This window comes from Manis javanica, chromosome 14 (genome assembly GCF_040802235.1).
Source record: "Manis javanica isolate MJ-LG chromosome 14, MJ_LKY, whole genome shotgun sequence".
NCBI lineage: Eukaryota > Metazoa > Chordata > Mammalia > Pholidota > Manidae > Manis > Manis javanica.
The window spans coordinates 16,251,686-16,269,490 of record NC_133169.1 but is presented as its reverse complement, the minus strand read 5'-3'; the positions used below and the strand labels follow the sequence as shown (position 1 = coordinate 16,269,490).

The window sequence follows — 17,805 nt, the reverse complement described above, 5'->3', positions numbered from 1 at the left end:
TTCATAATTTGATTTAGTTGAGGAAAAGGACACTAGTTTGGAAAATAGATCATTCATTGTCTTTAATAATTCTGGCTCATATATAGATACTAAGTATTATGCATAGACTAGTTAAGGTGTGTATAATTTCCCCAAACCTTATAAAGGGAATGGCATTATAAAATACATGACTTTCTGTTGACTATCTTATCTGCATTTTAATATATTTCATTATATGGACTTGCTTATGGGAACAATTGCTAAAAATGTTCAGAGAGGGAAATAGGGCCAAAAAATAGAATATGAGAAACTGTGTCTTTAGGTATTTAAGATAAATGTAAACCATGTATTTTATATGTGATAAAAATAGAGCATCAGCTCTGAGGAGTGCAGTTAATAAATAATTGTACAAGTAGAAAAGAAACTTAATTCTTAGAAGAACAGTAAACATTTTAGTGCACTAATTTTTTTAATTTATATCAAAGTAAAACATGTACATAGAGCGAATATATTCAAAGTTTTACAAAGTAAAGTGGTATACGCCTGGCTCACTTCTCCCCATATTTCATGTCCAGTCCTTTCTAGTGACCTCCACTTTCAATTATTTTGTCTTCTTCCTAAATATTATGCTATCTCTTCATTTATCAGTTTTAGATAATAACCATTGACCTTCAACCATGGAAGGTAGGAATTTAGCTCACTTATACCACTATCCCCATACTTTCTAAGAATATAGTGTTAAGTCTTGAGTCAACAAACACTCAGATATTACATTTTTTTTTTACTGTGGAAAGATTGTTTCCTATTAAGTGCAAAGTGTTCTAAGATGATGTTTTGTTCTTGTATAACAGAGGAGACGTCCTGGGGATGGGCCACTTCTTACGGCCATTCAGTTTTCCCAGCAAAATGTTCTCTAATCTCCTGCCTGGTGTGCTGGTCCTCTGGGAGTTGAGAACAGGGACGGGAAGTACAATGGTGTTCTCTCCATTCAGTCTGAGTACTCGTGCCTTACCCTTGCGCTCTACTACTCTGTCTCTGCTTTTTGTGCTTTTAATTTTTTTTCCCTCACAGAGCAAACTACTGTTAGAAAATCCAGTCTAAGAGGTCTCCCTGCCTGCTCGGCGAGACCTCAACCCAGGAGAGGGTTCTTGTGTCTGAATGTGAAAATATGCACAAGCAGATCAAGCAGGTGCCACCTAGAGAGTAGTTTAATAAAACAAAAGTACACGCTCGGAGGGGGAGTGCTGGAGAGGGGGCCCCCGGTGAGGTTCGGGTTGGGGAGTCCTGTAGCTGGGTTTCAAGCAGTGGTTGGAATATTCATCAGGATAGGTGGTGGGTTTTTTTGTTTTTTGTTTTTCCGGAATAGGGAGGGGATTTAGGGGAAAAGAGGCTACACCCTCTTTGTGCAGGTGCGGTCAGCCTCGGAACTGTCATGCTGACAAGGGGTGTGATTTTTTGTGTATGCTAATGAGCGTATAATGAGCTTTGGGGTAACTAGGGTTACCTTTGTTCTCCATCCTGAATCTAGTTGGTTTAAACTCGTAAGAAACCACATGCTGTTTTGCCATCAGTTATTTTCCTGAAATCTAGCTGGTTTGTTTTCGCTTAACCTGTTCTGCCAGCAGTCACATGAGCTGGCTTCAAGCTGCTTTTTTTCTTCTTTTTTTAGATTTTTTTTAGATTAAATATGGTTGATATACAGTACTTTATTGGTTTTAAGTATACAACGCAGTGATTCAGCAGTTACACACGTTATTAAATCATCGCCCCAACTAGTGCAGGTACTCTGTCAACACGGGAAGATGTTACAGAACCACTGACTATATTATCCATGCTGCACTTTCGTCCCCATGACCAACTTAGATTATGATAGAATTTTGCACCTCTTTATGCCCCTCACCCACCCACCCACCCACCTGCCCCAAACCCTCTCCATGGTGTCCACCAGCCACACCTCAGTGTCTCTGGGTCTACTGCTGTTTTTTTCATTTTGCTTTGTTTTGTTTTTAGATTCCACATATAAGTGAAATCATGTGATATTTGTCTTTCTCTGTCTGGCTTATTCCATGTAGCATAATACCCTCCAGTTCATCCGTGTTGTCACAAATGGCGCTAACCCTGGGCCTAGTTCTTTGCCTGGACCTCTCAGCCTATGTCAAAACCACTTGAACCTGGGAGGAGAAGGGGGAGGTCCCCTGGGAAGGGAGCTTGGAAGTCAGATGTTCCTTGCTGACACTTACAGCCAAGCCCTGTGCCTCACTTTACCTTCTGAGATATCTGAAGTTTCCAGGGCCCAGGGTTTCTGGATTCAGGAAGGAAGAATAAGATGTAATTTCACTCATACTCTGGACACAAAGGTATTTCTCTTTCTGTCCCTTTTAGGGCTGGTACCATTCCTCATCTTTTTCTCGAGATAAATTATATCTGGGGTCCATGCTCTCTCCTGGTTTTACTGAAGATGGAGTTTTGTATATGTTTATAATTCTCTATGTTTTGGGGGCCATTTCTAAGAGGATGAGATAGGGGAGGAGATTCATTGCTCTGCCATCTTAAAACTAGATGACTTCTAATAGAATAATTTTGAAATACAGGTCTGTACAACATTTATAGAAAGACTTTTGAAATAGCACTCCTTCCCAAAACATAATACCCAGTACATTCTATTCATTGCAGTAGGTTTTACTTTGTAAGTGTATTTGAATGTGATAGATGGAAATTATAGACACAGAAGGCTTGGATCCTACCCCCAGAAACCTTATCATCTAGTGGGGGATATGAAACATGTGGGGGGATTACTGTGATACAAAACAGAAAACAGAAAAGGTCAGTGAGAAAGGTGTAATTATGCACCATAGCCATTCAGTGTAGGGATTTAATTTACATCTGAAGAGGAGAATTTCCAGGGTGAGGCAGCATTTTTATGTGGGGATAGGATTTTTACCTAGTAAGAGCTTAATAAATATTTCCTGAAAATAATTAATACTGCTCAGCTCTGGTGGTTTGACATTTTTCTTTCCATTTCTGTTAATGGTAAGTATTCTTCTCTTCAGTGTGGTGTATCAGCTGCAATCATTTTCACTTCTTGTCTTAGTTTGACTGAGAGGAATTAACAAAAACATTTCCACAGAGAAAATTTACCATTCAACGACAGTTACTGATATATCCTATAATTACAAAAAAGTCCCTCCTGTGAGAATTCCATTATATTAATGATGCATGTGTATTATTAAGAATTATAAATATTGAGTAATGAAGCTTCAACTTCACATGTTCCCAGATGTTATTTTGGAGCTACTAGATTAGCAATTTTTCCAAAACATAAGCAGTAATTAGAAATCTTTCATAATTTCTTTCAGAAACAGCACTTGATTTTAATTCTTTCATTTAAAAAAACTTGTAAGAACTGAGTCAGATCTATTGACATTTTTATAGCTTGATGAAAATTAAGCATAATTAAAATGAAATTTGTTGCATAAATTAAACCACAATTAATATGTTTTCTGCCTCTGCTTGAAGGATAAGATTAAAATGGTGTTAGCTAGCTGACTCCCTGCTGTGAGACTAATTTCTTGATTTTTATATCACACATTATCATACTTATTCTCACAGTAAAAGAGTAAACCAACAAGTAGAAAACCTTGTTTGATGAAAATCGTATACAAGTAGGAGATAAACTGGCTTTTATAAAGGCAAGGCAATATTATTTTTTATTTTAAGATCTGATGACTAGTTGATTCCAAGGGTAAGATTTGCACTTTTAAAGCCTTAACAGTAAGTAGAAAATCACCCTTCATTTTAAGTCACTAAGCCTTCTAATCAGGCAGTTTTTTTTGTTTCAGGGGTGTTTGCTTTTCCAGGAGGTAATCAGAAAATGAATAAGACATGTTAGGCAAGAGCCTCCCCTCCAGCAAACTGGGAAGTAATAATAAAGCACATCCCAAAAACTTAGATGTGAACAGTTTCAAGGGAAGGGGAGGGAAAGTGTTTCCGTTAGTACCACTCTTGAAGGAGGATCCCTTGGTCTCACAGAAGCCCACAAATCCAGAAGGAGCACCCAACCATTTTGAAACTTAGTATTGCTATCAAAAAAAATCCCCCAGCCGCCCCTTACTCAGATAATGCATCAAGTATTAGTTCTATGTGAATTTCTTCCTGGCTATTACTTTTTGACATTAGACACCATTTACGGTATCAATGAAAGAACTAGGTAACCGTTATTACTAGTGCTCTTTATTAAAATCTGTCTCTTGGGCAGTGCTGCTTACGGGACGCAAAGGCACCAGTGGGAACTGGAAATTGCAGGCTGGACCCCTTTCACTTCCTGAACCATGGCCCACCTCTTCCTTGAGGGCCAGGGTGGTGCCAGTGCATGCTGTTCGATGTTAGAATATGACAGTGTCTGGTGAAAGTGACATCAGTGGAGTGCTACTATTTGTGTACAACAAGGGCATGGTGCCCCTTTTTGTGCTGCCTACAGACAAAAGGCAAAATTTTTCCTTGAATGGTGCTTTTCACCTACGTTCTGTACTGCAAGTGACAACTGCACTCACAGATTTCAGACGTTAGAAAAGTTTACCTCCAAAAATCTTGGAGCAGATAAATCGATCTTTTTAGGGTGGCTGAGAAGGTTTTTGAAATGAAACTTGTGTGTTGTGATAAAATGGGTGGTTGTAGTTTTGGTCTTAGGGTGCATGGCTACACTCTCAACTCATTCAAGTTAGTGCTGAAATGCCACCCCAGAACAGCCTTTTCTGACCTCCTGGTTTGAAATTGCAAGCCCTTTCCCTAATCCTCAGCCCCTCTCTTCTACCCTGTCTCATTTTTATTTTTCTTCATAACACTTATTATTATTTGTTTATTGTCTGTCTCTGCTCATTAGAAATTTCGGTCTCATAAATATAGGCACAGTTGCCTGGCTTACATATTGCTGTGTTCTCACTGCCCAGGAGAGTACTTGGCCTAAGCAGGCACTCAGTCAGTACTTTTTGGAAGAAAGAAAGAAAATATGAATGAGCAAATGAATTTTTAAAATCCAGTTCTTCAAAAAGAACAGAGAGAAATGAAATAGATATGATAATTCTAGATAAAATGAAAATTTACATTTAGTAGAGGATTATGAGAATTCTGTTTATTAAAGCTTTATTTATACTTTATTTTTAATCTCATGGAAAATATACTGCGATGATAACTATTTTTTATAAAACTGGAATTTCAGATTGTAATCTATATATGTTAGTGTTCTGTGAAGAGTTGTTTAACACCCACTGTCAAGAATAGTAAACAGTATTGTGTAACCATTAGTTCATATTTTTACTCATATTCTCTTTCATTCATTTGTTCATTTAATGTTACTTGTGCCCTAGGAAACATGGTATCTATAATATTCTGGTAGAATATACAATATTCAACAGTTAGTGCATCATAGATGCGGTATGATAGCTAGTCTATTCCTGTATTTGCAGTAATGCTCTATAAGGCCACAGTGAACACTGAATCAGTGAATACTGAACAATTACTCCTAGGGAAATACAAGGCTAGGTTTCTGCAAACCTGCAATCAACACTTTTATCAATGGATCGATACATACCATTGTTTTATATGTGTTTCTATTTAAACGTATTTAATACATATAGTTGATCCGTTAACATTCACCTTCTGGCTAACAGCACTATAACTCATGCCTGAGTGACGTTTATCTAACAAACATCTTTTCTCCAAAAGGCACATAGTTTGGCCCTTTTCTCCATGAGGCCTTCTTGCCCTTAGGAATATGAGCCAGCACTTCAGCCCTCCACCTGGGATTCATTTCAACAGTGAATCACCAATAAAAAGCCTAAGAATGTGAAAAAGGTGGCACCACGTGGAGCACAGAAAAGGACACTTGTTTGCAGTACGAGAGCTGAAAGGTGAAAGCAGGCCTCGGCTGGGACAAGTACAGCAGGGGACTCAAATTTTTCATCCCTCAGCTTATGTCTGTGAATGACTGGTTTGGTGCTACAAATCAATTTCGCAAGCAGGTGAATTTGCCAATAAGGAATCTGAATAATGAGGATTGATGGTTACAGTGTCCTTACAAATAAGTCATCACCGAACACATTATTTACTGATGAATTTGGCTGGGCATTATCATCCTTGCAAAACAGGGGCAAGAACGAGAAGTTTGGTATTTCTTTCGAACCATGATTGTTCCATATGCCATGGTGTCTCAGCACTTAACCTGCTTACCAACATCCAAGCTGGTTGCTTAAATACTCAGTTGTGAGTATCTGGTGAAAAGCCTTAAATAACTAGATAAACTGTGCAGCTGCCAACCTAAAGTCATCTTAAACTTAGGGGGTGATTGGCCCAGGAAATTTGCTCTTTGTCATTTTGACTTGGGTTTTGAAAATGAACCTGGGCTGCATTCCAGCCCAAAGAGCCGTTCACTTCCAGAAACTCCTAAATTGTCCCAAGGAGCTCATTTTAGCAATGGATTATTTGTGTTTGGCTGGGCATCCTAATAGCAAAAGCTGTCTGCTTTGGCAAGGGTTGTGGCAGGGTTTAGAGTCACCATCCCCAGTGCTTTTCCTTGATGAGGTAATTTTTCAGAAATTCACCTCCCCACCCCCTTTTGAGAAGTGACCCTGCACAAGTGTAGTGCAGGTGGTTTTCCTGAGTGCGTGAACAGCTTCCCACGGCAGAGTGACCTGTTTTATGTATTAAAGACAAATTTTAGACAAATGAGAACCAGCACCAGATTTTTCCCAAAGCCTAAGCTGTCTTATCTTAATTAATGGCAGACTCACCTCTTCTTGTACCAGAAGTAACAGTTATTAGTCCCCTAGAGCCCAGTAAGAATTTGGGATTTTAAGTTTAAAATGTAAGTGATAAAGAATTTATGAGATAATTTATTTTAGGGGCTGTAGAGTATGGGTACTTGAAGAGTCAACCCTTATTTATCTATAAAACTGTAAATGCCTTTTGTCAGACTCCCCAACTAGTCTGTGAGGAGTCCAGGGAGGGCACAACAAAATTTTGGTTACCATTAGTTGGAAGCTGTCTAGCATAGTTCTGACACACTGCAGGTGCCCAAATGTGAGTGGAATGCACAGTGAAAGTATTATGAAGAACTGAGTGATGCTTTATTATATTAGAGGAGTCCAAAATTAAGTACCCAACCACAGGAATGAAGAAATTATTAAAATTCTATTTCTATTCATTTTTACCTCATTTATATATCCATTTAACATTAGGTTTTACCATCACAATATTACGCATACACAGCTTAAATAGCTAGACATATATTGAGAGTGCTTACTCATAGTAATTAAGTGGCGGATACAACCAAAATCCTTTGAGTGTTGTTTCACTACATAATTGTACCATGATTGATCCACCATAGGAGTCAGTGGAATTTATGTGAGTTGATTTTTGAAAGAACATGGTGGGTAGACTATGAATGGACTTTCAGCATTGAAGGAAAGGGGGAGAAAAATACTAGTGTGAAGTGCCAACTTTGTTATCCTATGTAACCCTCACAATAACCCTGAGAGTTTGATATCTTCATTTGATACGAGGGAACAGTGATTCAAGAAGTGCCTCCTGTACTGCTTTTTCTGGAACAAATTATAAAGAATTAGTATTGTTTCTTCCTTGTTTGGTGGAATTCACCAGTAAAATTGCCTAGGCCTGGCTTGGACTGTTATTTATTACTGATTCAATTTTTAAAGTAGATTTAGCCCTATTCAGTTTATTTCTCCTTGTGTGAGTTTCAGTAGGTTGTATGTTTTTAGGAATCGGTCTGTTTCACCTGAATTACCAAATTTGTGATCAAAGAGGTGTCCATAGTATTTACTCCCTTACTATCCTTTACTGTCCATAGGGTCAGTAGTGATGGTCCATCCTTCATTTATGATATTAGTAATTTGTGTCTTCTCTCTTTTTTCTTAGCCTGGCTAGGTGTTCATCAATTTCACTGCTCTTTTCAAAGAACCAGCTTTTGTTTTTGTTGATTTTCTCTATTGATTTCCTGTTGCCAACTTCATTGATTTTTGTTCTGATTTTATTTTCTCCTGTTTACTTTGGACTTGATTTACTCTTTTTCTAGTGTCCAGATGTAAAAGTTGAGATTAGTGATTTTAGGTGTTTCTTCTTTTCTAATTTACACATTCAATGCCATAACTTTTCCTCTAGGTACTTCTTTTGCTGGATCCTACAAATTTTGATAATTTGTATTTTAATTTTTATTTAGTTTGAAATATTTTTTATTTTTCTTGATGTTTCTTCTTTGACCCAGGTGTTATTCAAAACTGTGTTGTTTAATCTCGAAATATTTTGGGATTTTTCAGGTACCTTTCTGCTATTGATTTCTAGTTTAATTCCATTGTGGTCTAAAAGCATACTCTGCATGATGTTTATTCTTTTGAATTTGTTAAGGTGTGGTTGATGGCCCAGAATGTGATCCACCTTAGGAATGTCCCATGTGAGCTTGAGAAGAAGGTGTTGGCTATTGTTGGATGAAGTGGTCAATAATGTCAATTAGATCTAATTGATTGTTAGTGCCGTGATGACTTTCTGTCTACTGCATCTGTCAGTTACTTATAAAGGGGTGTGTAGTCTCCAAATACAGTAATGAATTGGTCTGCTTTTTCTTGCTGTTCTGTCAGCTTTGCTTCATGTATTTTGATGCTATGTTGCTAGGCAAATACACATGAAGGATCCTTGAGACTTGACCCTTCATCATGTACTGCCCATTTTTATCTCCGATGTGGTTTTCCTTATTCTGGCTTTCTTTTGATTAATGGTAGCACGGTCTAGCTTTCTCCATCCCTTTACATTTAATCTGTTTGTGATTTTTTATATTTAAAGTGGGTTTCATCTAGCTAACATGTAGTTCAATCTTGTTTTATCCACAACCTCTGCCTTTTATTGGTTTATTTAGGCCATTCACATTTAAAGTGATTATTAATATAGTTGGGATGATACCTATGATGATTGTAACTGTTTTCCATCCATTGCCTTGTTCTTTGTTGGTTTTTGCTTTTTGTTTTTGTTTTTACTTTTTACTTCTCTAGTTTTAATTTAGCATTTTATATGGTTCCATTATCTCTTTTAGCATCTTAATTATACTTCCTTTAAAAAATTCTTTAATGGCTGCTCTAAAGTTTGAAATATACATTTATGAATAATCTATGTCCACTTTCAAATAACACTACACTGCTTTGGGTAATTCAACTACCTAATAACATTATTCCGTATCCCTGCCTCCCATCCCTTATAACATTACTGTCATTCATTTATCTCATCTGTAAGCTATAGTCACTGTTTTATTATTATTATTATTATTATTATTATTTTGAACAAGACTGTTATCTGTAAGATCAATTAAACAAAATAGAAAGTTTTTATTTTACCTTCACTTACTGTTTTTTAAAGCTCATTTCATTTTAAATTTCTTTTCCTTCTGCCTGAACATTTCTTTTTAACATTTCTTGCAAAGTAGGTCTACTGGTGACAAATTTCCTCAATATTTGTTTGTCTGTAAGTGTTTATTTCTCCTTTACTTCTGAAGGAGAAATTTCCAGGATACATAATTCTAGGTTGGTGGTAATTTTCTTTCAACACATTCCACTCTCCTGCTTGCATGATTTCTGAAGAGAAGTCCAATTATTCTTGTTCCTAAAGTGTTTTGTTTTGGCTCTTTTTATTTTTTGCTTTGGCATCCTTTAAGATTTTTAATTTGTATTTGATTTGCTGCAGTTTGAATATGACATGCTTACAAATTTTTGATTTGTATAAATTTGTATAAAATTTTGATATTATCTATGCTTTCTGAATCTGTGCTTTCATATCTGTCATTATTTAGAAAAATTCTCAACCATTATTGCTTAAAAGATTTCTTCTGTTCTTTCTTCTCTTTCTTCTTCTGATATTCCCAATGTGCATGTTTGTTACCCCTAATAGAATTGTTTCATACGTCTTGCATATCTGTTTCCTATCTTGCATAGTCTATTCCATCTTTTTCATTCTCTTTTTCTCTTTGAATTTTGGTTTTGGAAGTTTCTATTGACAAATTTTCAAGCTCACTTTCCTTTCCTTAGCCATGTCCAATTTACTGGAGAATCCATCAAAGCCATTCATCATTTCTGTTGCAGTGTTTTTTATTTTTAGTATTTCCTTTGGCTCTTTATTAGAGTTTCTGTCCCACTCCTTACATTAATCATCTGTTCTTGCATGTTTTCTACTTTTTGTATTAGAGCCTTTCACACATTAATCGTACTTAAGCACCCAGTCTGATAATTCTAAAATTTCTGCCATATCTGAGTCTGGTTTCTGATATTTGTCACTTCAGGTGTGGGTTCTTTGTTTGGTTGATTGATTTTTTTGCCTTTTAGCATAACTTTTAAGTTTTTTTGGGACACCAGATATGCTATAACTAAGGAACATAGGCCTTTATTGTGAACATTCTTGTTTTTCTGCCTGGGTATTAAGCTTTTTACTCTTTGCTACATGTGTGGTGTCAGAGCTAAAATTTGTCCTTTTTATTTTTCTAAAAAGTGTCCTTTTTCTTCTCCCCTGTTTCCTTTGGGTGTCCTTAGAGACTCTTTCAATGGAGTCTCAGGCTTTCAATTATTTTGGCTGTAATCCCCTGCTTTTATAAAGGATCCTGACAGATGAGTGGTAAATTGTGGGAAGGGAAGTGTTCTATATTATAGTCCTATGATTAGGTCTCAGCCGTTTCGTGATTCTTAGAAGGGTATTTCACTTCTCTCAGATTGGTTAGGCTTTGGTGGTACCCCAATTTGGTCAAATAGCTTCACCTGAGGGCAGACCTTGTGAAGGAGTGCTTAAACGGCGTTCCCCTACACACACTAGAAGCAAGAATGAAGTTCACAGTGGGAACATGGTAGGGCTTCTAACAGTAAAACCCAGGAAACGATAGGTGGCCCCTAAGACTGAGCACCCTCAGAGTTCTTAACTGTCAAGCTCATCTTCCCTAAGCCACAGCAATTCAATTACAGTTGAAGGTGTTCCTGGGATATTGACTTCAGTAGTGCACTTCTCTTTCCGAGCTTCTGCTCCTAATAAGATGCAACCCTTTAGATCTACCTGTCGGTCTCTCCCGTTTTCAGAGCAGTTTTCCCTGTGACCTCAATTCTCTGATAGATCTAAGAAGAGTCATTGCTTTGGAATTTATTCAGCTTTTATTGTGCTGTGATGATTGGAGTGACAACTTGCAAACTCTGCATATCAGACCTAGATTTTACAAATCAAGCCAGATTTCAGATGAATAAACAAATTCAGGAAGATGTAAAGGCAAGAGCAATGGTGGACACTAATCGTATATCTGATTTTAAAATTATAAATCAAATGAACTGCCAAATATAATATATCCATTATCCTACCTTAATAAAAATACCTTTACAACAACAGCAAGAACTACATGTAAAATCAAGACTAACAGTTATCTAAATGATGAAGACAGTAGAATTTAATAATGTTCCCCTGGCTGGGTTATCTGCTGATGGGTCTGTAATGTTTGCATGAGTAATAAAATAAAGATATACATAAATTATCCTTAGTTATGTTGTCTGTATTTTTCTTGCATTTATTTTAGCAGAATCATTTTTTTTAGAATCAAGATATTCACTCAATTTGTGAATTATCGAAGATAGAAACTGCATTTAAAAATATATACATGTATTTAAAGTACATTTTGAGGACATCTTTATCAAAAGTGTAAATTAAAGTATATCTAAAAAAGTTTTTTAATATTTATATGCTTAAAAGTGAGTTATTTTAAATATTCAAAATTATCTGTTATTTAAAATGGGGAATAAATATAATTAGTAAATATCAAAATTTAAACTAAGATCATTAAAATAAAATTAAACTTTTTATTTACCTTTTGAAATGAAATGGCTGTATCACAGTTTTAGGTTACAGTGTTCATCAAATGCCAACATAAAATATCATTACTATGCTTCACACATATGCCTAAACTTGAACTTGTACATTCAAATTTAAGAGTAACAGGAATTATGTACCACTGCAAAATGTTCCTGCTATGTCAGTGCAACTGTTGCAAAACTATATTCATTCCTGAGTACCTCTAGAATCACAACTTGGAATAAAAAGAAAGCAAGAACATGTATGCTCAGCACCACAGGGAAATAGAGCTTTATTATATACAGTTGTATTGCGTTCGTGCATCCTAGAGGAAGGGTTTTATTCAAATTAATTAGTCTTCTATCTGAGCGTTTTGTCACTCAAATTCTCTTTTTACTTGAAAGCAGTGTCTTTTACAACCTACCATCCTTCATGCTACTTTTGTTTCACAAACACAGAGTGGAGCTTTTCCCCAGGACCTGACTAGCATTAGTCATAACAGCAGACATTTAGGGTTAGGGGCTGTGTTGTACCAGAGTGGAGAGCCAGGTACTAGTGACAGAGGTACCTCATGTTCTTTACTACTTTAATTTTTGTGTGTTGGCAATGTATGAGCCCTTGAAAAAAGTGGGCTCAAGGCAGAGGAACTTCTTTAAGGTTTTTGTTAAGAAAAAAACAAACAAAACTATCCCGAATCATCTCCAATAAGGATAGGTCTTTTTTATGAGGAGAAACAAATGCCTTTATATAGTCTGACCGTTTGTTTACAGTATTCACTGTTGATTTAGTACTTTACCTCTCTAATGACTTTACCTGTTTAAAAGACTTGAAAAGCATTCATTTCTATCTTCAGTCAAATGCTGCTTCTCTGATTACTCAACAAAAAAATGACTTGTCCCCTCTCCCCTGAATTCCTTTAGCATTCCTTTGAGTCAGTTCTGCAGTACTTTCCACAGTCGGCCCTCTGTTTATAGTTATTTAGGTCTAGCACCTTTCTCTTCTCATTCATTCAGTCAACAAATAGTTATTTTTCACTAAATGAAGTAACTACTCTCGTGAATAGAACACAAAATAGATAAATGTATAATATCAAAGAGTGATAATTAATGAAGAAAATAGAGTCAATGAAGGTGATATAAAGTTTCAGGGGTGCTATCTCATATACAGGGAGTCAGGGAGGGCCTCTTTGAACAGAGAAATAAGGAAGAGAAGGGATGAATCATGGGAAAACTGGAGATAAACCTGTTGAAATTGGAGGCATGTATAAGCATAAAGACTCTGAAGGAAGCATGTCTACTGAACAGAAGTGTTATTAGTGACAATTAAATGATGGGAAATGTAGGAGAAAATGAATCATATCAGAAAAGGACCCAGAACATAATCATTTAGTGCCTTATATGTCAAGGTAAAAAATTGAGATTGTGATCTCCTTGAAGACAGGTGGCTATGTCTGATCACTGCTTTGTCCAAGGCTTCTTGAGAGCTATTAAAAACTATGTGTTTAGGAATATTTCAGTATCTCTGGCTTTTAACTGATAAATTACCTGCTTATTTTATTTTATTTGTGGGTATAATGAGAAATTTGAAGTACAGTTAAATGATATCTACCTAGCAATTAAATATATTTTATAATAAAATAATAATAATAATATGAAGTAAGAACTCTGATAATCTTTAATCTTTTTCCTCCTAGGATTTTCAAACTGTATTACCAGCATTTGATCTCTTCTCAAAGTATGGAAAATCGTATTCAAAAGCTGGGCAAATTGTATAAAGGTATGAATTTTTGCTAAGAAACATTTCAAAAAGCATGTTAAATAACAAAAACAATCAAATGAGACTGACTTAACTATAAAGCATTTTTAAAACCATGCTAAATAATATTTAGACATACTAAAACTCCATATTATTATTTCACTCTAATGGTTTTCATTATTCAAAAATCATGGATTTTGTTTTTAAAATTACTTCTCCAACATGGACTCAAAATACTTTAAGCAATAAAATCAACAGACATGTTAAGTACCCTTTTTCTTTAAATTAATTAATAAAGTTTTATACAATACAATGAAAATATGTTGATACTGTCCAGAAGCTAAAGTATTTCTTAGAACTGTACTGGTACAGTATAGTTTAAAATAGTATATTCAATATATATGTTATTTGAAGTTGTCTTTAGGGGATTCTAAAAAATAGTGTCTGTGCATCTTACTATGTTGATGGACAGTGACTGAACAGGGGTGTGGGGGGGACTTGGTGAAGGGGGGAGCCTAGTAAACATAATGTCCTTCATGTAATTGTAGATTAATGATACCAAAATAAAATTTTTAAAAAAATAGTGTCTGTGGTCTCTGATTATCAAAGTTTAGAGTATACAGAAGAACAGACATAAAATTCAAAATCACAAAATAAGCTCTCAATGAATGTTGCATTTAGCTGCTACGGTGTTCTCGAATAGAGAAGTGATTGCAAGTGAAGCGAGAATAGTCTACTAGGAGGTATTCTGGCCTTTCCAGCCAAATTTAAAGGAGATTTTCGATGAACAGAGCAACAATCACTGTAGTTGAAGATAAAGAGGCAGAAATCATGCTAGGTAGAATTCCCCAGGTAGCCTCCCACTCCAAGACCCAGGGGAAAGCACTGTTCCATTGGAGAGAACAGAGTGGATTCAAGCAACTTACGTGCCTTAGATGTAGTGTTAGTGTGGCCTCTTCCCCGTATGTAAGTTTGGATGCTTCAACTTAGAAGTCAGTATGTTCAATGTAAATGACAACATCTACCTTTTAACCACCCCAAAGGAATGAATGAGGGGAAACATGAAATATTCTGAGTTAACAGAAAAACATACATATAGTGCCAAGTGGAACTGCAGTTTCCAGTGTTCGTAAAGTACCATTTCCCACTGGATCATCTATCTAGTATTTGTGGCTCACAGCATGAAGTAGTCTAAATGAAATTTTACACATTTGTGTGTGACTTCGGACTTTAATTCAAAACTATATCCTGCATATAATGGTGAAAGGTTGAAAACAACTTGAATAGTCATTAATATATGCCAAGTTAAATAAACGATGACACAGGAAGTGCAATGCTATGAAGACATTTAATATGTTATCATAAATCTTTATCTATTAACTGGAAAAAATGCCAGAATATATTTCTAAGAAAAGAAGTCTGGATTCAAAGGAAACTACAGTCTAATTTCTTTGAAAAATACGTGTGTATATACTTGCATATAATATGTTTGTATTTATAAAAAACACATTTGCATGCAGGTATTTGCATGTGTATATATATATATGTATACATTTGTGTAAGGCAAAAATGTTAATGGTAGTGATTTCTGGATGGTGAAATTATAAGCACCTTTTTGGGGAATACTTTGTATTTTTATTTATGAAATTTTTATCTAATCAGACAAAAAAGCAAAGTGTTGAAATACTTCAATAGGGACTAGTTGCTCTTCTCTATCAATTACAAAAACATCTTGACTTTATTCTATTCAATCATAATACTTTAGAGACAATTATCTTCTTTTCTGAAGACAAAGTAATTACATGCCAAATTATTTATAAGAAAGACAAGGATGAGTAACACATGTTTCACATTACTTTTAATTAAAAAGAGTGCACAACGCACAGACACAAACACGTGACAGAAAAACATTAAAATGTGTGTACTAACTCTTGTCTTGGATTTCTAACTCTTTTGTGAATTGGAAATATCAAAATGTCATCTCCTCTTCTTAGAAAGGAAATTAATGCCTAATGTTTAATTTTGATAAGTGAAGGGTAGCAGCCGTAGCTGAGGTTCTTCTATGAAGATTCAATTTCACCAAATACAACAAAGTGCTTGTGCTCTTTGTAAAGGAGGCCAGGACAGGGACACGTGCACCAAAGTGTTGAATAAAGATGCCATAGTAATTTTTAGAGCTATCTATCTGATTGCTTCAATTTCAAGGTAGTTCATCACTTCACTATAATTCACCCGACATGGCTTCTTACACCCAGACTGCATTTTCCCATCAGTCCGATTAGAAATAGTGATGCCTTCATCAGATTAATCTTTCATTCCTGTAACATGTCTGAGTTGAAGATAAACAGAGCCTACACCTACGCATTTTGATTAATACGCTAAAATTTCAGGCACTGACACTGTTCCCAGTGAATTGGATTATAAATACACACATCTTTTGAAATCCACTCTCTGACGAAGATGCTATGACTCCTTTTAATTTCTTTTAACTTTTGCTTTGTAACTGGTCACTTTTGTAACCTTTGGTAGTTTCCTAGAGGCAGCTTTGTCTAAATCAGAATATACTGTATCCTGTCATATTGCACTGCTATCTTGTTAGCTCCATTCATCCTTCCAGGCATAAGAGTCTTTTTAAAGATGAGAGTGGAGAAAAATTAGCAAGAGAAGGTGAAATCACTGGTTAGTGTGGAACAAATGTGAGTTTTCTGGCACTGTGTGCTTTTCCATTTTCTCAAATACTTTGCAGAAGACTTTCGTTCAGGCTACCTGTCTGCTAAAAAGTGCTTCTATTTTAAGGTCCGATGAGATGGTACTTAATTAAATTACTTGTTGTGCATAAAAAACAATCTGCTTTTCCTTTTTCATAAGAAGTTGGTATATGCATTACTCAAATATAGCTGAGAAAAAAATTAAAACGAAAATAAATTTGGGTACATTACATTGGGGAATGGGTGAGATTCCATTGTCATTTTCCAGTGGAAATAAGGTCTAGCAACTGTGTAAAGAAAAAGAAGGTATATGAGGGGAAGGAAATAATCAGGCATATGAGCTATATATGTGTCTGTGGGGACATACATTTTTAATTCAACAAGAAAAGATATTAAACTTTGTCATACATTGTGGCACTTTGTGAACTTATAATCCTTTTCAGTTTAGTCATAGTGAATTCATAAAAAAAAGAAAATCAAGATATCTTTGGTATCTTTCTCTTGGTTAAATGGTCCTTTGAATAACAGCCCACTTGCCTATACGAAGATATTTTTTGTGTATTTTTCCATGACTGAGGCAGGTTGACTGAACACACAATGTGCCTAGTGGCATACATAGTGTTGTTTATTAGGATCAAATCAGGTGTATAGCCTCCCAAATTTTTAACTAAGCTAACTGTATATGAGGAAGATTTAAATTGGGACTTTGAAAACTCTTGTTATTGGGCGTTTTTTATTCTTTCATTTTACTATTTTGCTTTTAGAATATAAAAGAAGGCAGAATGTAAAAGTGAAGTTAAGATGTGAAGTAAGTGTGGAATTGAAGACCCATTGCCTGGAACCCTAGATCCTACTTCCATGGCTGCTGAGTAACCTGCGCACAAGTATTTTAACCTCTCAAGTGTTTTTCTCTCTCTCTCTCTCATCTGTCCAAAGAAGAAATTGGAACCATCTCTGGTTCATTAAAATACCTCTACACATCACAAAGGAAAATACCAATGAGGAGTTTACAGAAAATGCACACTTTAACCATACTTCTTGTGATTCAATAAACTATAATATTTTACAGCTGACTATCATAAATTAATGATGTCAATATAGCTATATCTTCTAGATCTTCAGTGTGTGAACAGTGGGTCTTTACCTCTGAGAATGTCTGTCACAGCCACAGGCCCTGGTTACCAAAAAGGCCATAAATGGTTCCACTGAAGTGGCCATATTCTGACCCCACCATCCTAGTCACAAATGATGGGGCCAGTGTCAGACACGCAAGTGAAGGGCAGCCAACATGTAGGTATGAATAATGTACAGTTTCAAGTGTGAATAATGTGAAGTGTTGCGTCATGAAAGCTCTGCCCTATGAGAAATAGTGACTCACCGCACCAGTGAGAACCCCCTCAAGAAACTGAACCTGAGACACACACACATAGACGAGTGGGAGCAGAAAGACAGGCAGCCTCAGATGGAGAAGACATTTGCAGGTCTCTGCTGCAAA

General features: G+C 35.8%; 1 protein-coding gene across 3 annotated transcripts in view; it reads left to right on the top strand.

Annotated features, from left to right (window-relative positions):
* SPATA17 (spermatogenesis associated 17) overlaps nt 1-17,370 on the top strand; it is a 187,976-nt gene extending 170,606 nt beyond the window's left edge. The window contains exons 8-9 of one of the 3 annotated variants that reach the window (XM_073221578.1): nt 13,541-13,623; nt 17,075-17,370. In XM_073221578.1, coding sequence (XP_073077679.1) covers nt 13,541-13,621 — 81 coding nt within the window. In that variant the 3' untranslated portion in view covers nt 13,622-13,623; nt 17,075-17,370. Of the gene's footprint in view, nt 1-13,540; nt 14,128-17,074 lie in introns of those variants that run through there. The other 2 variants (XM_073221577.1, XM_037014411.2) reach the window with 2 other exon arrangements.
* Nucleotides 17,371-17,805: the final 435 nt, after the last annotated feature.